This window comes from Ixodes scapularis, unplaced genomic scaffold (genome assembly GCF_016920785.2).
Source record: "Ixodes scapularis isolate PalLabHiFi unplaced genomic scaffold, ASM1692078v2 PGA_scaffold11__112_contigs__length_91849675, whole genome shotgun sequence".
NCBI lineage: Eukaryota > Metazoa > Arthropoda > Arachnida > Ixodida > Ixodidae > Ixodes > Ixodes scapularis.
This window is the reverse complement of record NW_024609837.1, coordinates 43,565,422-43,588,084: the sequence shown is the minus strand read 5'-3', so window position 1 is coordinate 43,588,084 and position 22,663 is coordinate 43,565,422. Positions and strand designations below refer to the sequence as shown.

The window sequence follows — 22,663 nt, the reverse complement described above, 5'->3', positions numbered from 1 at the left end:
GTTTTTTCTCCTCTACTGAGTTTCACTTTTTTTTTTTTTTTTTTTACCACAGTCTCAGGTAATTTTCGACGTGAAAAACAATATACCCAACCATTCCCGCATGTTTCCACCACTAGGTGGCGTCAGCTCACCTTCATTTTTTTTTTTTTCGCGCATGTGCGCAAAGGTAGAATTTTAGTCGAACTTTCGTCGAACTTAGCTGAAGCTGGTCGAGTTGGAACCTAGGCGGGGTCGCTACATCCCTATCCACATTGTGAAAACAAGTCCGAATGGCGTCGTTTTCCCTTTGATTTAGGCGCGGAAGAATGCTGTAGATTGAAAGAGACCACGAATACGCCGCGGCACAGCGTGTCAAATAGAGCGAAGCGGTTCTCGCTTTTAATTGGCGCAAAAACGAGCACTCGTTAAATGAAGCGTAAAGCTCTTCGCGGCCATATGGCACGCAAACTGCGTGAAAGTATTTATGTGTGCCGCAAAAGCTCAAAAACAAAACAATTAACTTGTGTGATAGGCCTGCTTTTTTCTTTTCTTTTTTTTTTTTTAACGTGAAACGTTGTTTTTTTTTTTTTTTTGGCTGTAGTCCGTTGCAACTCAGGAAGGTAGGGCTAGGGAAAGGAAGGCCGGGGAGGAGGAAGAAGGCGGAACACGGGAGGGAGGAGGAGGTTTCCTCCTCTTCTCTACAGCATTCCGTCTGTTTCCTTCTCCCCAGCCTTCCTTTCTCTCACCCTACCTTCTTGCGTTGCAAGGCGCATTTCGCGAAGCCGTGGCCCGCAATAGGGAGTTTTCGTAGATCGTTTCCGCTGTCCCGCAACGGCTCTCCGCAACCAGTTACGCTAGCCGGAACTCCACAGTCAAGGCCATCGGCGCGCCGGCGCAGTGGCGGCTGCTTCGTTGCGGAGGGCTTAGCGGAGGGGGAAACGCGGTCTACGAAAACTCCCTAATAGGGTGTTTTCGTAGACCGCGTTTCTCCCTCCGCTAAGCCCTCCGCAACGAAGAAGTCGCTACTGCACCTGCGCGCCGATAGCCTTGACTGTAGAGTTCCGGGATCGTAGCGGGTTGCGGAGGGCGTTGCGGGACGGCGAAAACGATCTACGAAAACTCCCTAATGTCACACAGTTTCCCCGCTAATATATAGCGAGAAAATTGACGTCGTGTGACATCAACGCAAATTCAGTTTTCCCGCTGAATTTAGCGGGGAAAATGACGTCACACAACTTAGTGTCACGTGATGCTACAACGTTTCCCCTGGGCAACACAATCTCCGAGCAATTTGTCTTAGATTTTTTTTTCTTCTCTCAGAAATGTACACTCGTCCCAACTCTAAGTCATCCTATAAAAATAATATAAAAACCGAATTTACACATATCGGCGGCCGATTTTCTATGTTAAAAATCGAATCAAAGATCGTGACAAGCCCCTCTTTCTGCGCCTTGGATCAGACACCAGGGGGCGCTGTCAGACGGCATTTTCTATAGCATTTTCTGGAGTGCCTTCATACACACGCGCGCTTTTGCTTGAGTGGTGACATGTCAGCCATTTTTCCGCCCAATCGTTTTTTATGCAGTTTGAAGCGCGCGCAATTCGGTGTCACTCAGCTTGAGCGCGTAGCTTTGGCTAATGCATAGACGCCATTTTACCGCCCAAGTCACGTACCGAGAGCGCGAGTGCGTCACGCGCTGGCATATTCAGGGCAAGAATGGATGTCTTCACCCGGAGACAGACAGACACGTAGGCACCCTAGCATTTTCAAACAACCACTGCCGGATTACATCTCTTACCGCTCATTCACACTGGAAGCGGATCCGCGTTCGCAAAGCGGTTGCGAACGCGGTTGTATAAAGATCCAGTACAATGTCACGCGCACTTGATGTCATCGAGTGCGAGTTCAATTGTGCTGGATCTTTATACAACCGCGTTCGCAACCGCTTTGCGAACGCGGATCCGCTTCCAGTGTGAATGAGCATTACAGCCAAATATTTGACGCTTTTGTCCAAATATATTGCACGAAGTGCCTAAAAAGAGAAATAATAGTAACGATCAGAATCCCTCCCCAAGAGAAAATAGTGACCCTGTATTTTTATTGCTGTGAGTTTACTAGGAACGTAGCATGGAAATGCGAAGGCTGTGCAAGAGCGAGCGGCTATCCTTGACTGCCTTGACTGTAACACTCGCTGCACGAGCGCTAGTGCAGCCGCCGAGGTAGTCCATGCTGAGGTGAGACGAAGTAGAGAACTGACTAAAGACCAACAAACATCCAGAAGGTCACGTGATACTCACGCGGCATTCTGGGAGTTCTAAGATGGCCTGTAGCGTCCTCTACGGTACATCGCAGGGAAATACACACTAAAAAAATCCAAAATCAGTTGATCGTAAAGATAACATTTTTGAAACGACATTTCCCTAGAACCTTATCTACCTGTACGAGCGATATCTTTTGAATATGGCTCGATCATTTTCACGATAAAAGAAAACGAAAGGAGAGAAATATACGTTATTTTTTATAATTATATTCTTTTCTGGGTAGAAAACAACAACAACAACAGCAGGCGCGAAATATGTACTAAACGCCCCAAAACATTTTAAATTATGCACGAACAGTTCCCAGCTCCGAATTTGTCCACAGAGAATTCGCGGAAACGATATCCTTTCCTCTCGTGCGCCGGAAATCGATTGATTGATTGCTTGGGGCTTGAAACTTTATGGCGCAAGAGCTGAGGTCAAAAGGCTCCATGTGCACGAACTATTGCTGGAGAAGGGTTAGGAAGAAGAGAGAGCTACAGCTGGTGACGCAACAATATTGAGCCGCCATAGCCGACCTTCTCTTGTCTTTCCGAGATCTCGAGCCACTGGAGCGGGCGTTGACCAGTCTCCCTATGCTGCGGAGGACACAGTGACACTTAAAATGGCAATAACCTGTCCTGCTGTGGTAATGATGAAGAAAAGCGAACGGAATAAGAGGAAGCAAAAACTGAAGGTCGGTTATGGCGGCGCCCATGCACAGCTGCCTGAAAGCGTCTGCAGCTGTGCATGGGCGCCGCCATAACCGACCTTCAGTTTTTGCTTCCTGTTATTCCGTTCGCTCAACTTCATCATTACCACAGCAGGACAGGTTATGGCCATTTTAAGTGTTACTGTGTCCTTCTCCCCAGCATAAGCCCTTGTGGAGACTGGTCAACGCCCGCTCCAGTGGCTCGACATCTCGGTAAGACAAGAAAAGTTCGGCTATGGCGGCTCAGTCTGACACGTGTTTAAACCGACTATATAAGCCGAGGACACGAATACAAAGTACAAATAAAAAAAAAAATAAAAAAACACGATGCAAAAGCAACGTGGCCAAACTGTGCCACACATTATTTTAAATGACGTGGTGTGGCTGAAACAATGGATCCTTTTCAAAAGTCCACCGAGCAACATTGGCAGTCGCCATTGCTTGGACACGAGGTGCGTGATTGGATCCGAGTCCTCACCGAACGCTGACGTCATACTCGTGTCCAATGTAGAGCACCTTATCAAGCAATGGCGGACAGGCGTTGGCGCGGGCTTTCGCAAAGGGTCTATTGAGGTAAAAACTGACTGCCAGGGCTGGGATAGCGCTGAAAATACTGCAAAATGCTCAATAGGGCGAGCCAACCGAAGCAATGAGATGAATCCCGAAAACGTAACCGATCCCTGTGTATAGACCAACACGCGGCTCTGACATCACGCCTCTGCGGTGGCGCTGTTGTCGCCACGGCGCATGCGCAGAAGCTTCCCCTCACGCGAATCTGGTTTCTGCGCACGCGCAGTGCCCACACCTGGTGTGGGCAAACGCGGGCTTGTTTGTAAACAGCGTGTCGGTCTATAGGCGCGTTGTATCTCGAACGACTTTCATTGCCATGTGTTCCCTCTGTCAACATGCCGGCTCGAAGGTGGAACACAGACGACACGCCTGTTGCGTGAAAAGCAAGCGCCTCTCCCAGTAGTTCTATGGAAATTCGTCAGATGGCAACTACATCAGTAAAAAACAAAATAGGGGAAAAAAAAAAAAAAAACGTGGACAGATGTTCCGAAAGCTTTATAAACGCCCAAAAGAACCTAAATGGCTTGTGACTAAAGCATCGCATTCGAAAGGCGCTATGAACCATAAAAATGAGCTCGTGTAACTAATTTTTTCATTTAACTAAAATAATTTTAAAAAATCAATAGTAAAAAAAAAACAAAAAAACTCAGTGTCAGCTTTTTAAGTATGAGCGATCACCAGCTGGCTTACATTACAACAGCTGAATGTTAGCGATCAAGCAATCACCTAATCATTTTATCGTTTTTTTTTTTCAATTCTAAAATGTGTTAACAAAATTTTATTATGTGCGCACAAACGCCAGTTTTTTTTTTTTTTTTTTTCAGCATAATTATAACAATTCGAATGATAAGAACTTCGCCAAGAGAGCTCTGGTGACTACACTAATAGCGAAAAAAAGAAAAGAAAGATCCGCCGATTATGACGGCGATCGCCACTGGAACAAACAAAAAACGCAGACTACAAACGGTGAACAACAACTCGTGTTAATAGCACAAGCACCTTTCAAGACTACAGGTGGCCCACAACGCCTGTGCAGCGAATACCTGCAACAACTCGGAGAAAATGCGGCACTAACATGTGTACAACCCGATTCAAAGTACATCCCATACGAGCGCCCATTCAATACATTATTGATGCCCAGTCATACACCCTTTCATTTTTATTTCCTCTCGCTCTTTGAATATTTCAACTGACCAAAGCGGCACCCGCGTAAGCGGTGCTCAAAGGCACGTATCGCCCACGCAAGAAGGATGGCTCCAAAGAAAAAAAATAAAGGTCCGATGCAAGGCGTTGGCTACCGATCTACCAAACCCTTGCTTGCAGAGATAAAGTTACAGCGTTCAAGCTTGTATATTGGACGAAATAAGTACTGAATGAGACATGAGAAATAAAAGGACGCGCGCAGTAAACAGGATTTTATACCCAAAGACTGAGTCAGGTCTTGCTCAACTTGGTCTAGACATAACACAAACAGTGTTCAAGGGGGGAAAAAAATGAAAAAGAAGAGAGTGCCAGCTCGTCTTAGTTCAATCAAAAATAAGAAACGAAATCGAAAAGTGTACATTCAAACGACATACCGTCGCGCGATTGATGATTCAGAACACGAATGTGGTCCATTCCGTACGAGGAAAAATAAAATACCAGCTACGATATCCGCCTATTCTCTGCGAAGATTCCTAGATTCGTTGTATTAACAGCCAATATATATTTGTAAAGAAACCAAACACGGATAGGGGAAAATAAAACATTAAGGGGGGGGGGGGGGGGGGGGGGGGGGGGGGCGTGAAAATGGGAGTTGCAGCATTTGTACTTCGGATAACGTCTCACAGCAGTTCATAATCAAGCGGTATCACGACTTGTTAGTACAGTTACTACCGATCCTTAACATTCTCCGACAGAGGTGACGAGGATCTAACAATCCGACGAATCGCGTGAAAACAAATCACTCGCGCTCGCTAGTAGTGATCAAAATGCCGGTAGGTAAAGACTGATTCGGTCGTGCAGGTGTATATTCCTTACGGGGAATGTTTCAAGCCGGCGATGGATTTGAGACCGAACTTTAAACGTTTTAGGGGTTGTGGGAGATAGCGCCATAGCGTCGCCAAGTGCCCCGATGAGTTGGGGAATTAGATGACCCGGAATTTGGTGAAAGTCTCCTACCTGTTGTGAGACCGAGTTGCCAAGGGAACGTAGTGCACGACGGAGAACTATTTCGGCGAGGCGTGTTTTCGGTTCCAGCAGACTTCTTGTCGGTCCAAAACACTCCGCTGTGAAGATTGAAACGGTGCTTGAACTGGCAGGCTGCCGTTATAAAGAACGCGAACACGTATCAAGAATCCGCACTGCACGCGAAAACCTCTTTCGTGCGAAACTCGACATGGCGACACGGCGAGCCACTGCTCGTAAAGGAGTATTCGTGTATTTCGTATGTCTTCGCCAGATTTGGAGCGCGGGTTCGCTAAAAGGCCAATAGCTGGCAGCACTGAAGCGGTCTGATTTTTTTTTAATTTTTTTTTATGGATTTGTTTGGTTGTTATTGTTTAGTTGCCTTCGTTGCCTTGGTTCTTCACTTATGAAGACACGAAGATGATGGCAATATTTGCCAGTGGTACGCGTCAAGCGTACGTCAAATTTAAATTCAGATCAATCACGTAGCAAGTGCGAAATGAATGAAAATATTCCGATCAAAAACATAGTGGCAAGAACGTCTGCTATTCCTAGATGAGTGATATTGATACAGACGACGGTGGGTTTCGTAGTTCCCACATAACGTTCCGGGCAATGTAGCAGTTAAACATCCTCTTACTTAAATTAATAAAAACAGTAACAAATTAGTTTAGCAACAGAAGAAAGATTTGCAATCTAAAGAGGTTGTCTTCATACGTTTCTTTCTTACCGCTTTTAAAAGTGAAGAACTATGTTCGAACCAGGCCAAACCCCGTGCACTTAATTCAGCACCAATTGAGTTGTAATTGAAATAATAAGTTTTGTTTTTGAACCTGAAAGATCAAGTGGCCTTGGAAGACGGAACTCAACCACACCGACAACGCCGACAACCCACCCCGACCACTCCAGGTCACCCACGTGACACTAAAAACTGCGTCTTTGTCGCGCTTTTTGTGCAAAATGAACACAGCAGCTACGATGTCACGCTCACGGCGGCGAAACAACGAAGCTGACGAGAACTGTTGTTTGGGACGGGGTGTGTAGTTCGCTGGTTACGCATGATACGATGACTACAGCGACGCTTGCTTCTATAGATTCGTGAAATCTGTCGCGTCGAGGTGTCGAAGATAGTTTTCAGGCGTCTCAGAAACGTCCCGGGAGAATGCTATCGTGTCCAGTTCCTGTGTAGCGACCGTGTCGACTCGGCAAAGAAGGCAAGATGTCTCTGGTAGCCTACGGTGACAGTGACCAGTCTGACGACGACAGCAGTGATAGTGACCAGCCGCTCGACGCGACGACTAAAGCGACAACTGAAGCGATTTCTGGAGCCGACGAACCCGATTCGACAACCGCGGATCCGTCGCGTCTGTTCGCCAGGCTTCCACCGCCCAAGCAGAGCACCTCAACCACTTCGACTCCGCTTGATCTCTCGCTGCAAGATATTGTAAAGCAGCCCGCCAATCCTACTAAGTCGAAGCGAGCGCAGATCCTGATTCCGTCGCTTAACGGTGTAAGTTTGACAACTCGAGTTTGGGTTGATGTACAGGGCGTCCACAATGAATCCCTGCGGCCTAAAGCGAGCCGGAAAAATCGACGCCTGCAGATAGAAGCGTCTAGCTTTCACCGAATATGCGTTTAGGTGTGGGATTTTACCTGGTGGAATTTTAAGGCGTAGCTCACTTTCTGTGAAAGATGAGACCAACAAACTTCCTAGGGTCAACGGTGGACATGTTCGCAGACGTCCGAGTTAGCGATGCTTGTAACGCGTAGCGCCATCCCCCGATAGGCAGTGCGAGCAGACGACAGGGTGCTTCATCTGCTCAGTGCGCCTATCGTGAGATGGCGCCACGCGTTAAAACCGTCGCCAACACGGTCGTTCGCGGACACCGTCTGTCGTTGGTCCTTGCAAGTTTGTTGGTATCATCTTTCACAGGAAAGGAGCTATGCCTTGAAATTCCACAAGGTAAAATCCACCACCGAAATGCATATTTGCTGAAAGTTTCAACTTTTTATGTGCAGGTACCTATTTTTCCGACTCGTTTTCGAGCGTAGTGGTTTGGGGCAAACATCCTGGAACGATCAAGTTTCTAGCAGAATATTTATGGTCTGGATGAAAAGACATGTCGGGTTATTGAGGAAGGACTTCCCAGCACTGAACAGTCTCTTTTGCTTGTTCCAAACTCACTTGGAGAACGATTTTCTGGCTTAAGCATTGATCTGTGGCCTGTATAATCAATAGGGAAGGTGAAGGGCTTCTTGATAAAGACAGTTGCTGATGAAATGACTGAATGTAATGTGACTGTATTCCTTAAAGCACATTGCAGTAATGGCCAGTCAAGTGTAGTCAAGCAATCCCATTATTGTAGTCCATTAAATCTCCATTCTACAGGGTGATACAAGGAGACACCAGGCTCTTTAAACCGACCGGAAGATTCGGTTTCTTAACCTATCGCGCTACGACTTTGTGCAGCGTTGCCCACAGATGGTGCATTTTTTTTTTTGTAAAACTTGCAAAGAGCGAACTTACCTGAGGAAAAAGTAAAGAAAGAAAAAGGCTTAGCTCCTATGGAAACGCAGCGACGCCACCGGTCTTCAAACAACACGGCGCCGTTTCGCACGGGAAACAAGAGATGGCGCAACGACCGCTTGCGCCATCTCTTGTCTCCCGCGCAAAACGGCGCTGTGTTGTTTGAAGACCGGTGGCGTCGCTGCGTTTCCATAGGAGCTAAACCTTTTTCTTTCTTTACTTTTTCCTCAGGTAAGTTCGCTCTTTGCAAATGTTACAAAAAAATGCACCATCTGTGGGTAACGCTGCACAAAGTCGTAGCACGATAGGTTAAGGAACCGAATTTTACGGTCGATTTAGAGAGCCTGGCGTCTCCTTGTATCATCCTGTAGTTCCTGCTTGAATAACTGAACACATTTACCTCCTCAATCAATTTTTTTCTTATTCTTCCTTGCAGTTTGATGACGAGGAAGATGAAGACCACGAAAAAAAGAAATTCAAGCCAGCACAGGTAATAACATATAATCTTGTAACTGCAGTTGCATCGATGGAATCCAACCTCACACTCTCAAGTTTGCTCTACAATTATTGAGAAACTAAGAGCAGAAGCTTGCTCTCAGCAGCAGCAGATAAAGCTATTTTGGTCTGTGAATTAGTGGTGCAGAACTACCATAGTAAAAACCGAATCTAACTATCAAGAGTACTGTTGATACCTGAATACTGTAAAACTATTGATAGTATATTATAGTATCTACCGATTGTAAAAAAATACTTGGTAATGGACTAGAGTATCTATCCGCAGTAAAAAAAAGATTGATAGTACTATCGATAGTCGACTATCCTAAAAATGTTGAAAGCAGGACATCAGTAGTAGACTATTGTACAACTATCAACACCCAACTATCGTGGATTAACGTAAAAGTTTGGGCTAGTTGGTATGCAGCGCTGTGTCCTGTCGGTTACCTTTTACTTTGTCGTCTTTGCGCTGTTTTTTCCCAACTATCGTAGAACTATCAATAGCCAACAATCCTCAAGCTATCGGTATAGCACTATCGATGGTCAAATATAGCAAAGCTATCAATAGAATTTTTGATAAGTGGCAAAGAACGTCAAGAGTCCACCCAGGAATTCTCATAAAACCTGGAGTTTATCGATAGTTGACTATCGAGTAGTAGTATGCGTCAGGGGGGGGTTTGGTTTACTCGATAATCAACTATCGATAGACTCCGGATTTTACGAGAATTTATGGGTGGACTCGCGACGTTCTTCTTCCATCAACAGTTGACTATCGACATACCTTAATGCTATCGATAGTTCTAAAAAATGATTAATGGTGTCAGTGGTACATTTTTCTATAGTTTTGCATCACTACCATCAACACCTCCTATGCACGTGTTCTACATGGTTTAACGAGACTTGTTGGTTCTGGTTGGTGCAGGGTGCTCAGGAAACCTGTAAGTACAAACAAAGATGGACGGAGAGTTAAGAAAACAAACATAAAAAATCCTTACGAAGGTTTGCAAAAACCAGCCTTCACATCTCGCAATACTGAGAAGCCCTCTCAGATGTTGTCGTGGCCCCTTCTTAAAATGTTTGTTTCTCGTCTCCACTTTTCAGAGTGGATCTGGCCTGATGGGGCTGCTTCCGGCTCCGCGGCATGGCTCAGCAACCTCCAAACAGCTGATGCCACAAGTCCTGAAGAGGCCCAGTGTTCCGCGGGACAAGGGCCCTCCAAAACCACGGCCTCCCGGAACATTGGTCCAGAATGATCCGTGGACCGACGGGGATAATGACGGTCCCGATGATTCCGCTCCGACCTCGAGCTTCTTTACGTTCGAGGAACCGCCGTTGCCTAAGGTCGACATGGCATCTGCCGAAAACCTTTCGGTTACGTCCACGGAGAAGTACCCGGCAACTGTGGACGTAAGAAAAAGCTTCTTTTTTGTTTTGTTTCTCCGCTGAAAATGTGTTTGAGTTTAGCCTTGTCGATTACTGTACAGCATCCGACTTATTTAACAAACAAAACAAAACAAAAAAAAAAATATCTTTGCGGTATTAGTATTCGTGTGTATCAGTAAATACACTGTATGGAAATCTACTGAAGTGACTGTCTTCATGTGGTTGTAGCTCCATAGACATAAGCCAATGTAGTCATATGTATGCAGATTTCAGTGTGCACACTGTATACAAACGAGTAAGCATAACTTTTTCTTCAGCCCAACATCTTTACTGAACTGAAGTTTGCTGAACGGTGGTTTTACCGTAGCTGTCGCTCCGCTGGGATGGCCATGTGCATGCGCGTGCCGACATGCACACTGTATGCACTCATCCACATTGTTTTCTGCGTTATCGGAGAATCTAGGCGTATTATTTCAGTGCCAAAGTCATCAATTGCTTAAAGGGACACTGGCAAAGCATTTATGCTTGCAGAGATTTTTATTTGAACATGACCTACAAGAGCCCAACTACCCAGAACAGAATTTGCCACTCGAAATTCACTTCCTTTCTGCCCGAAAACGGCCGGTCGAGAGTTGGCCAGTTTCAGTCACGCTCACTCTCATTCCATAGTCATGTGGCATTCAAACTATGTGTACCAAATATATTCAAGGTCGTGGGTCATCTAAGGCACACATTCAATATTGAAAATAGAAAAGAATATGAACCCCATTTTTGTGATCTCCGAAAAGCTGCAAATACTTGATTGAAAAAAAAAAAAAAAAAAAGAAAGATTGTTGCACAGATTACAGGAAGTACATGTACATGTCATTCTCGACATGGCGACGTACCGCAAGGTAGACGACGCGATGGCGGCGCACAACGGACCAACATTGAGACGGACATGGAGCCACTACTTCGGAACTGTCTTTCGTGGTATTGGCCAATCGATCTTCAAGCGCAGAACATCAAGGTTAAGGGGTACAAGTGCGAAACAATCGCACGACAAACAGTGCACGCAACTTTGTTGTTGTCTCCTTCTCAAGCCAGAGAAACGGAGAAAAAAAGTAAAAGAAAATGCGGTCGGGTGTAGCTACGTGACTTCTGGCCATGAGCTTCATACTCATATTTCGATTTGGAGCGGTTGAGTAGTTTCTTGGTTTTTTAAAGTTACATGCAACTGCAGCAAAATATTGATTGCGTAGTCTCCCGATTTCATATTAAATCACCTAACAAAAAATAAAAATACTTTTTTTTGGGGGGGGGGGGGGGGGGGGGGGGGGAGGTAGGTTAGTGTCCCTTTAAGAAATGCAAGGCCTGGCAAGTCCAGGCCAGTGTATTATCGCCCCACAGCCGATGAGATTGCGGCATCAGCCCCGACAAAAACATTGAAGAACCAATCTCGAAGCAAAAATCATGAACACTGTAAAGCCCTGCGTTTTTTAAGCTATCAGCGACTGTGCCCCATCTAGAATTGAGATCTACCCACTATCCTTTCAATCGAAGCCAGTCGGAGGTCAGTGTCATTTTGACGTCACCGCAACCCCTACGCAAGAAGCAGACCATCTGCTTCTTGCGCAGGGGTTGCGGTGACGTTGACTCCAACCTCTGATTGGTTTTGATTGAAAGGGTAGTGGGTAGGTCTCAATGCTAAATGCCTTGAGATCTACCCACTATTTTTTTCAATCGGCCAATAAGAGTTCGGCGTTCTGCATCATTGCTACCCTAGGCAAGAAGCAGACGAACTTGCGCTCCGCATAGTGGTAAAACTGGAACTTGGTTTGTCTGCGATGCAGCTACCGGAACCCGAGCAGGAACCGGACTGCACAGTGCCGGACTACCCACAGCAGGAGGCGGTGGAGAGCCGGCGCGGGAAGATAGTGTTCGCCGAACACAACGAGCCGGGCACCTCGGCGTTCGACGTCGAGTTGGATGACGGAGCGGTGAGTCTGAGACGAGTTCTGGGGCCTTCGGAGGAAGGCAGACGGATCGGGCCTTCAGAAAAAATGTCGGAGACGTATTTAACAATGAAAGAGTAAATGCACATGAGCTGGTAAATTACCATATTTTCCGGACTATACATGTTTAAAAGGTGAAATTTTACCCGATGTAGACTGTACAAAGATTTGTTTTTTTCTAGATCGTTCAGTGTGACTAGACGTGAAGGATTTCATGAATAACGGAGTACTGTAAACGACTTATTTTTCGCGGGCTCAATATTTTGCGATTTGGTTCAAAGCTGAGGTTTCGGAAAAATTAGCGAGTTCCAGTTTTCGTGACATAGTGGGATCTCAATATAGATTGTAATGTGTCTACAGTTTACCGGATTTGTTCGTGGGACCTATTTCTTGCGAATTATAGGCGATTCGCAAAAATTAGGTTTACGCGAAAATTAACTCGTTTACAGTATATATTAATGTTGTTTTATGGATGATACAAGCTTTTTTCTGAGCTAATACAGCAGGCATTTCTCGACGTGTGCTCTGTATGGTAATACGGTACCTTCATACTTTAACCGGAGTCTCCAATTGAAGTCGCAGAATTTTTGGGCGATTCCTTAGCTACGATGACGGCGCAAAGCATATAAATTTCCAAGATTGTTTCTAAAGCCCCAACTTGTTTCTTGCATCATTCAAAGATGAACTGGAGCTGTACCTAATGAAAAGAGCCACTCCAATAGAAACTTTAGAATTTGTTTAGGATTGATGCGTGGAGTACATGCTTTCAAGAAAGTGTCGAAGTACCGCTTTACTCCTCCTCCTCCTCCTCCATCCTTTATGATGGTGGGGCCCAAGAAAAAAGCTCCAATAAGCAGCTTGGCGAGTCCCTGGACCCCTTACAATGGCCAGCAGGAAGTGTGTGGGAAGGCAAACAAAAAGCAACATACTAGCATGCTAGAGGCAACAATGTAACAAATTAGTGCCCAAAACTAAAAGCACCTTTTGCAAATGTTAAGAGAGAAAATTATCACGTTCAAGCATATAATAAGCGCAAGTCTCTAAAGGTTTGACTTTCTAGATCAATGTTATTGCTGCTAAGGCTGTTTAATGAATGCGGGACTGTGGAAATTATCATTCGAGAGCCTTAATTTGTTTGCTGCGTGACCATCTTCCATTTCTCTGGGTTACGGGTAGGATACGGAGAAGTTTCCCTCAGCGACGCAAGGTTTTCCAAAAGACATGTACCTCTTGTTTTTTCACTTTTATAACTAGTAGAAAGCCAATATTGATATTCGCGACTCCAGCGACCTATAGGGGGCGCCACCACCAAACAAACATGGCGGCTGAGTCCAGGTCGCGTCGGCTCGGCCGAGCCGTCTGAACAGGCGGCGCGTTCGATTGAACAGATTTTCTTTTGATTAATGCCCAATTTTATAGGTATTTGAACCGAGACTGTTAAGTGTAGCCGGTGCACATAAACTTGCAAAGCAAAGTTTTGTTTTCCCGGTGTTTTTTGTTCTTTTTATGTCAAACTTTCGTTTCGGAGATTTCGTTCAAAACCGAAACTATGGGCTCCGGAGAGGCGGTAATAGACTCTAATCAGTTTTGATCATCTAAGGGAAGCGGCGATGACTACAGAATTGTTCCACCGAGAGTAATTTTCAGCTAACTCGCATGCCTCGACCATGCGACTTATCTGTCTGCGAAATCGAGCTTCTGTGCGTATCCGCATTTTCCAGTCGTCTGCTAGGTCAACACAGGCTGCAGGAAAATTACGAAAATTAAGCAAGCGCTTCTTGAGCCAAGGACCATGTTAACCCGCCGGCGCCCCACTAAGCAGCTGATATTCGTATTTCAATTGAGGTTTTAGTAGCAATCGAGAAGTCATTTTGACGAACGGGTTATGTATTATATTACGTACTATGTCCCACTAAAGCGATATTAGTATATTCTTCGGTTTGAAATACGAGCTTAGTTGACTAGCTATTAGGTGAACTGCTGAATAAAAGTATATTTGGTAGAGAGAAAGATACTACTTAAACTTAGCCCAATGGTTCTAGCCGGCAGCACGGAGTCGAAGAGCCTTCATCAGAGATTCACGCAGAACCTCTCTGTATTCAACTTTGCTTCGAATCCTGAACGGAGAAGATGCGTATTTTTTTGTGGCCGGTCAACCTGAGCAATGTAGACGTATATTGCTGCTGGCTTCGACAGGGGTATAATATAAATATTGGAGGCGCGATAGATCAAAATGCCGTGACAGCTTCTAACGTTGCGAGACTCGTCCCCCACCTTTTGAAAACAGATAATTTCCCTCATTCATCATTTGCAGCGAGCAGGTTTTTCTGAATCAAGTAGTATTTGCAAAATCAGCCCAACTTCTTCAGTGTGGTCCAGAGGCTTTTTCAGCGAAAAGCAGCCAAGATGAATAGCCAGCGCACCGACCGGCGTGGGTGGCTCAAACTTGAAGCTGACCGAACGCAACCGAACTCAAGAAAAGCAGCTATCGAACCTTCCCATTCACTTGACTTCAACATTGGTGTTCCCCCCAGTGAAATGCCTCGTCCGGCGTCCTCAGTCCACTGTTCTACATCATTATAAAAAAAAAAAAAAACCACTTATCAGTTACCAAGCAGTCGTCACTTTGAATGTGATTCGAGACAGACAAGAAGTCAAAACCTTTTTCCGTGTTCCCTCCCCATCCAAGAAATCGAAAGGACGCGACTGTATGTTGTGGAGTAAACGGGCTTTCAAACACGTGATGGAAGGAAACAATCTACTGAGGCTTCACCACACTAATGAACACTCACGCAAACTTAAGAAATTTTCGGACCTTCGTCAAATTAGTGTTCGCCACCGCGCCGACAACACGTGTCCGCGAAAGCCACCAGAAACGCGGAGGGGCGCGGAGCGACCTGGTCCGGCTGGTTCCCGGTTTTCCCGCTTGGCGGCGTCCGTTTAGCTGGAGTTGTGAATACCGTAACTTGTGAATAGTGACAAGTGTGTTCAGCGAGTCTTCCTCGAGTCTTTCCCCGAGCAGTCATGCTTCGTCTTCTTGCTCCTGCTGTTGGCAAGCCCGTTTGTTATTCGCAACTCCAATGCCCTATAGGTGGCGGGGCGGTAGTTCCAAGATGGCGGAAGAGACGGGGATGGATTCTTCAGGATTTCCCGTGCGCCTGCACGCCAACACTGGTCAGCACACTAAAAATGATTTATTTGTCTACAGACGTGAAGCGGTTAGGGCAGGATCGTATCCGATCATATGCATTAGCAAAACAAGCTTGCTGATATTTAGAAGTTGCAGAAACCTCTACTTGCAAAGCTTTGTGGAGGGCGAGCGAGTTTTAAGCGCCAGCCATGTCACTGTTTGTGGCAGAACATTTCTAAGGGTGAAGATATCGTGTTTGCACTTTGCCTGGCCATTAGTACTCTAAAAAGTGAGCCGTTCACAGTGACTGCCAAGCATCAGGAGAACAGCGTTCACTATCACAGTATTGATGTCTGTGTCAGAGGTTCGCAACTTGCTGCTTACCGTCTTGGTTTTAGTGTGTTGCAACACGTGATCAAACTGCTTTATGGTTATTGATAGGAAGTTTGTTACCGGAGGCTACCATGCGGTGTAGCATTACAACCGGAAGCTCGCACTGCGCCTTTGAAGCACAATTTTCAGCACGCGCCAGGAGCGTTGCTGTGCTCACAGTAGCCAACGTAAGCCTGCGGTAACGCTATGCTAAAACTGTCTGTTAACAGAATCGGAGTGTTCAGAGGTTTTATTTATTGCTCTACCAAAAATAAAAATTTTAATATACCGTACATTTTCTGTATAGTGTTATTTGCAATGTTGCGGCCCCTCTCGCCAAAACTGCCCATTCTTAGCTCTCGTCACGAACGGCTGGGTAATTAATACACACGTTTAAAAAACTTCGAGCATTTCTTTATTTGCTTCGTAATTACCTGAAAGCAAGTACGTCTATTCTGTCTCTTGCAAGTGTTTGGAGTCAATGGTCGTGTTGCTTGCAACGGCCTTAAAACGCGAACACATTCTCGATGTGCATAGCTCGACAGAATGTTGCGCGACCAGTTTTCTGATACTCAAGTCAAAGAATAGACTTTCCACATGCTAGAGCTCTATGTTTCTCGCAGCAGTGTTGAGCACAGATTGAGCTGGCGACCAGTACAAGACCAGAAATCCACAGCGTATGTTATATACGAAAAGTCCCTAATGATAGATATCCCAGTCCTTCGTGCAATGCTGTTGCAAGGTAGCACAAGAATTCATATTTATACCACGCTCACTTTTTCCGTTAAAACGGCTTCACGCATCAAGGCCGACAGTCCCTGCCACAGTTTCCGCGCCGCTGCCGCCGCAGCCGTCTTCGCTCCTCTGGTTCTCCATTCATCCGCGAGAGGGCGAGCGGTGGGCTGAAGTTCCGAATAGTTTGTTTGTAGTTGCACTTATTTCTTGCCGCAGTTTACAGCTCTGCCCAACTTTCGTGGTGGTCGCTTCACGACGTCTTTGTGCGCGATCAAATATGCCGGTCCTCGAGGTGCGTGCATGCTTCGCACACCGCCCATCACAATTTTCATGTGGTAGCTGTTGTAGACCTCCCAGCTGCATTCGCGGCGTCAACGTTGTGCCAGGCAGAAAACTTTGTTTTGCGTGCGCTTGCATCCCCTTGCAATGCCTCCAAGCCGCTCGTCTTGATTTAGTCTTAGGCAGGGAAGTGCGTACAGTGCATTCCCTTTCATAGATACTTTAGAGACCACAAAGATGTATTGTGTGTGATCAAGTAAATTAAGTCCTCACACTTTTTCAACCTCGAGGCACCCTTACCTACCTTGTCCGATGGCTGAAGAACACCACTCCCAGTCTCGACATTGATGCGCCAAAGCAGTTTAGGAACCTATAGACCTTTCCAAACAAAAAAGGGCTCCCTGCCGATTCCGTTTTCGGTGTTTGTGCGTATGGCGGATGATCTGCTCGCTTTCTGAAGCAATGAAAATACGTGTGCTGGGCTGATGACTTGTAAATATTGGAAAGGTGTATAGAGCTTGTAAATAATAACAAACATAATAGGGACTGTTTGGCTCGTAGTTATTCATCAGTGGGAGGCTTAGATCTGTCAGTCGTTCTTAATCTGGGATGTAAGATGATCACGTACACGCATATAATAAGTGCACCACTCTTCACTTAAAAATTGGGGGCAGAGATGGGCAAAAAATTTTGGAGCGCTCTGGGGAACCCAGTTTGGAGCACAAGAGGGTGCTCTGGGGAACCCAGTTTCAGAACCCCCAGAGTAAATGAAGAGTGGGTACGCATAAAAGTGGCTGTTAATAGGTGCAATAACAGCGGCCCATCATTGTCACTTCTTTGGCACACCGTGGCAAAAAGCTGTGGATTTTTTTACAGTTTGGGAATTCGGTGTCTCAAAGACAAAATTAAGCATGTTTTGCCAAAGAGTTCATCAGGAGTGGGTGACGCCGCATTTCATGAACGGTGTCCACCGGCACTGCCCGCGACAAAGAGGATTCTTCGAACGCCACCATGCCGGCACGCGTTACAGGTGGTGCGTCTCCGCGGCAGGCGTGATGAGGAGATCCACATCATCGACGTGAGCGCGGACAGCCAGGTGGACAAGTCGCGGGTGCTCATCAAGGGTCTGACCGAGGAGCAGAGCTACAGCCCGGCCAGCGACACGAGCGACTTCAACACCTCCCAGACGCACCGGAGGAAGCACCAGATCACCTACCTGGCGCAACAGGCAAGCACCCCCTTTTTTTTCACCTGGTGCAATGTGGGAATGCAAAGGGCAAGTTTGTCTGCTTCTTTTACGGGGGTTGTGGTGATGTCGCAACACAGAGCTTTGATTGAAGGATAGTGGGTAGACCTCAATCGAGGCAAGCTGTCTCGAGGTCTACACAATGCCGAGCTCCGGCTGATGTAAGGACGCCAATCGGAGCTCGGCTGTTCCGGTGTCACCACAACTCCCACTAAAGAAGCGGACGAGCTTGCACTCTGCATAGCCATTTCACTACGGTGGCCAAAATGCTTCTCCAACCAGTACGTTTACCGCGTCACAAACGATGGTGCCTCGATTCCCGCCCGATGATGATGTAGAGTCGACGCATCGTCGCTGACCACAACCCCGGCGGTGTCGTGGCAGCAATGCAGCAGACACCCATTCTGCTGCAGGTCGCCCTCCAGCTTGACAATCCACACAAGCTTCGGCAGAAGAGAATCGGGACGCAGTGACACTCGCAATCCCTCATGCTTTCTCTTTTTTTTTTTTCGCAACTTCTATCCTTAACTATTGGGCTCACAAGATCAGACTGCATGACGCTCTGACCTTAGCAACATCACTCGTTGCCACTTCAGGAGCGCTTCGTACGCGCGAGCGGAACAGGATGCCAAACATTCGCTAATCAAATCGTCGTCGTACGGAGTGAAACCGAAGGAAAGGAGGAGAGCGTGCGCCGACGTCGGAGCGCCGATCTCTGACTGGAACAGTGGAACAGCTGCCGTTGTCTCTAGCCACCATCTCTGTCCAATCGCAATGAGGAAGACGGTAGTCTGCTCCTCGTGCAAAGGGAGTGGTCGCGTCGGCATTTGGCGTTCAAACGCTTGTGTCGTCCTTTGCTCCTAATGACTGCCGTCGTTATCATTTCTACGACTTTCGGAAGTCCACCGGTTCCTTACGAACGAGAACTTGGCCTTCGAGAAAGGGGAGAGGAAATACCTCCAAGGCATGACAAAATTATAAGAATTGTGTCCTATTTATTCGCAGCAATTCTTTGTGGGTTGCTTTCCAATAAAATTCAATTGAGAGTCACCGCTCGGTCTGTCTACGTCTCCTCTTGTCTTTTGTCTTGTTTGTGCAGTTTTTAATTCTTCAATATGCAAAACCAACTCGCCCAAGTCTTCACCCTAATGCGATATCTCCAAGGGCACATTGAATTTTCGTCGACCAACTACCAGACACGTTCCGACGGACGAAAGCCCGACGTCATCCGTTATAGACCCAAGAGTACCTGCAGGGTGCGGAGCTTTGTCGCACAGATGATCACTGCCTCTCGCACCGCCTCGTCCTCTCCCCTCCTTCGCTTGTGCGCCCTACTGCCGCCTGCAGATTGAGAACGACAGAGGTCTCTCGGTCGTCCTGCCTCCAGCGCGAGTTTCCTGCCTTCGATGATGCTTCGGCCTCAGTGAAGCCAAAGCATGATGGAAGGCCACGAGTGGGGGTAAGAGGCTGTGCATTCCAAGGAGACTCACCGCCATCCTTATCCTGTCGGCATCCATAGAAAACAATTGTAGCCAAAATTAGCCCAGTCTACAAAAATACTCTCTCTTCTACATGTGCTCGTTCCGGATGTAACCGAAATCGTTTGGCACCTTCTCTTCTCGACTTTTACAGGCCAAGGCACGCGAGCAAGAGCTGAAGAACATGTGGGCCCAGAACCGCATGACCAAGCGGCAGACCCAAGCCAAGTACGGCTTCTAAGCCTGCCTTCGAGTCAACGAGTCAGAACGAGCGAGACTTTGGAACTCGTTTATATGGTAGCCATGCTCGGAAATACAAACCCTCATGTATGTACAAAAATGTCGGCTTTTTTTTTTCTATTTCTTTGCTTCAAACAATTAAAGCATTTGCCTGTCACACAGCAAGCACAATAATAGTACCAGCATGCGTAGATGGGAAGAACCTGCCGCAACATTAGCACGGTCCTTTTTTTTTTTTTTTCAGCAATACGCAAAGTTTGGAGACCCACGGCAGTTTGCTTCAGCGACGTAAAGTGAACATGCCGACGTATTTTGCGTTAAAATTTCCCAGACGAAATGCTGCAACGAAGAGCGAAACAAGCATCTCATTGGTTGAGCAACAAATTTCATACCCTGGAAAAACAAGCTGGGTTGGCTACCTATGTAAACTGAAAGAACGTTCTAGTATACACGCGCGTATAGATATACAATATTATATATAATACATAGAAAGCGCCTCGTCATCCAATACCGAAGGATATGAACGAACCTCCTGTTGCCGTCATTTAAAAGACGACGACGCGATCCGTCCATGCGCACCACATTCCATTGTACTTTCTCTCGTAGGGTTTGTGTAAATCCATCACAAAGACGATTAATGGAACGGTCGGCGAGCAAACGCATCTCCATATGTACAATGTGAAACTATTCCTGTCAAAACGTAAAAATAACCAGAAAAAAAAATAAAAAAGAACTGAACACTGACTAGACGCGGCGATTTAAAAACGAGAGAGCACGAGAAGAACAGCCTATATACAAAACAGACCTTGAGTGTTTCGTAAAGAAAACGGGAGACATTTAGGAGTATTTGTCTAAAAGTAACGGGAGAAAAAAGAAAAAGGCAACTTTCACGCTTTCAACTTGCTCGTTCCATTCCTCTGGTTTACACATTTGCGACTGCTTACGACCAATTTCCTACTACGTCTTAGGCGAAGACATGCTGGCACATCTCTGAGGCGGCACGGGAAACGCACTTCACCGTAGCAACGTTGTCGAAAGTCTTTCCACGCCAATAGTGGAAAGATGAAGCGCAGAAGTAAATAGGAAATATACGGATATCGCCAGTGTTCTCTCGCTACAAGGGGTTGCACTCTGTCGTGAGCAGTCGCAGGTGCATGGACGAGCCTTTATACCAGCACCAAACTATTCGCATTTCCTGCGGCGTCGTGGTCGATGAAAGGCGGTGGAAGCTTCGGGTTTGTTGCAGGTTCCACAAGCTAAACCTGTGCGCGGCCGAACGTAAACCTCCGCTTCGACGGTGCGACCTAGGCTATGTGCCGGCAAAAAACATTGGCACCGTTTTTCTTTTTCAGTTAGTCTCTCCCGTCTGCAAGTGGGAGGCCGTCCTCGCAGCCCCCGTTCGGCACCCCCCCCCCCCCCCCCCCCCCCCCCCCCCGCCCATTAGAACGGCAGTGGAAAAATTGCAACCTTAGTTTTTTTTTTTCCCCCTTCGCTTTTTTTTTTATGCGCTGCAAACGAGCAAAGTAGAAACACCACGTCAGGCACCGGCGTTCTCGAAAGCTTGCCCTCGACATTTGCTAGATCGCTTTCAAGCAACAAGAGCAGCAACAGCCTCAACAACAAGAACGACAACAACGACGACAATCTGAACAACAAATGTGCCCGATCCAAGGCAACCCCCTTTGATCTGAGAGTAGCCTCTTGTCCTCCAGTTCCAGCTCATCCAGCAAGTAATCACGTGTACACTACATCCACCTTTCGGATGTTTCCCAAATAAGGCTACTCTTCTTGATTTAGGGACAAAAGGGGGGTAGCCTTTCCCTTTGACCCGAGAATAACCTTGTGCCCCACTTTAGGCTCATCCAGCAATCAACTGCACATTCACGACAGCCCTCTCAGATGTTCTCCAACTAAGGCTACTCCTTGATTTAAGGACAAGGAGAGTAAAGGGGTGTAGCCTTTCCTTTTGACCTGAGAATAAGCTTGCCTCTTATCCAGTTCAGGGTCATTCAGCAAGTAACCACACTTGCACAACACAACTTAGGTGTTCCTTCGATCTGGGGTTAAAGGGTAGCCTTTCCCTTTAATATGAGAGTAGCCTCTAGTCCCCCAGTTTAAGCTCATCCAGCAAGTAATTGCACGTGCACAACACCTCTCAGATGTTCCCCAAGACTACTCCCCCTGATCTGAGGACAAAGAGGGTGGCCTTTCCCTTTAACCCGAGAGTAGCTCCACGTTCCCTAGTTGAAGCTCATCCAGCAACTGCTTATGCACAACAGCTCCAAGTGTGATTACTCGGATGTTCCCTAACTAAGGCTACTCCCCTCGATTTAGAAACAAAGGGGGTAGCCTTACCCAGTGGGCAATTGTGCATGGTCGTAGGAAAAGCATTGGACTACACCACTCGTGCGTGACTGCCCGAAAGACCAAGACGACCGCATTCTTTTGGACCCGATGTTGTTGCCGCTGGCCTTTCTTCTCCGCTTGAAGGTAGTAGCCCATCTGGCTACTCCCATTCATGTTCTTGAAGGTTCGGGTTGGGGGGCATTGGTTTCTGCTCTCAGCTAGAACAGGATGGGCTTGCACTCTGTCTGGTCCTTGACGTACTGCGTAAAACGCTTGAGGAACTTGGGGTACTCTCTCTTGTAGACAGCACGCAAGACCGATGCTGGCGCCCAGCCGCCTGGGTTGACTGGAAGAGAAAGAAAAGGGTACCCCCGCTAAAAGTATTTGCGGCAGTACTTTGGTTGTGCCCAACAAAATCGTCACAGAATACGTTTTTGGGTCGGCAAACCCTGGTGCAATCGTATTGCGACTTCCGACAAGAATGCAATTGGTTTTTGCTATGGTCACACAATTGCTTACACCAGCCAATGGGAGTAGGGCATCACCCACAAGGGAGCCCTCTTGCAGCAGTTGCACCATTGTTTTCTCGTGTTTTCTCGATTGTAATGCCACAGCGTCTTACGTTTCCAGCAAATTATCTTTGCCGAAAATGTATTTTATGCTAAAAAATCTCTTCAGCTTTGCAGACAAGTTGGAAGTTTCCCCACGAGTAG

At 46.7% G+C, this 22,663-nt stretch overlaps 3 protein-coding genes across 4 annotated transcripts in view; 1 reads left to right on the top strand and 2 right to left on the bottom strand.

Annotated features, from left to right (window-relative positions):
* The window catches only part of LOC8025060 (phospholipid-transporting ATPase ID), a 95,117-nt gene extending 89,138 nt beyond the window's left edge, over positions 1-5,979 (bottom strand). Inside the window, exon 1 of the mRNA XM_029973213.4 lies at positions 5,720-5,979. The gene's annotated coding sequence lies outside the window, so the exon portion shown is untranslated. The remainder of the gene's footprint in view (positions 1-5,719) is intronic.
* Positions 5,980-6,682: 703 nt separating this feature from the next.
* LOC8024514 (proline-rich protein PRCC) lies at positions 6,683-19,704 on the top strand. Its single transcript, XM_029973178.4, has 6 exons — positions 6,683-7,235; positions 8,689-8,742; positions 9,849-10,154; positions 11,963-12,109; positions 17,671-17,868; positions 19,519-19,704. The coding sequence occupies exons 1-6, from the start codon at positions 6,945-6,947 to the stop codon at positions 19,603-19,605; spliced, it is 1,083 nt and encodes a 360-aa protein (XP_029829038.2). The 5' UTR covers positions 6,683-6,944; the 3' UTR covers positions 19,606-19,704.
* The window catches only part of LOC8024513 (ceramide transfer protein), a 41,249-nt gene continuing 38,223 nt past the window's right edge, over positions 19,638-22,663 (bottom strand). For both annotated transcript variants that reach the window (XM_029973177.4, XM_029973176.4), the window contains exon 12: positions 19,638-22,296. In XM_029973177.4, coding sequence (XP_029829037.2) covers positions 22,169-22,296 — 128 coding nt within the window. In that variant the 3' untranslated portion in view covers positions 19,638-22,168. The remainder of the gene's footprint in view (positions 22,297-22,663) is intronic.

Coding starts and splice junctions, on each gene's coding strand:
- LOC8024514 (XM_029973178.4), top strand. CDS start 6,945: ATGTCTCTGGTAGCCTACGGTGACAGTGACCAGTCTGACGACGACAGC. Junction 7,236..8,688: donor TGATTCCGTCGCTTAACGGT/GTAAGTTTGACA, acceptor TCTTCCTTGCAG/TTTGATGACGAGGAAGATGA. Junction 12,110..17,670: donor TCGAGTTGGATGACGGAGCG/GTGAGTCTGAGA, acceptor CACGCGTTACAG/GTGGTGCGTCTCCGCGGCAG.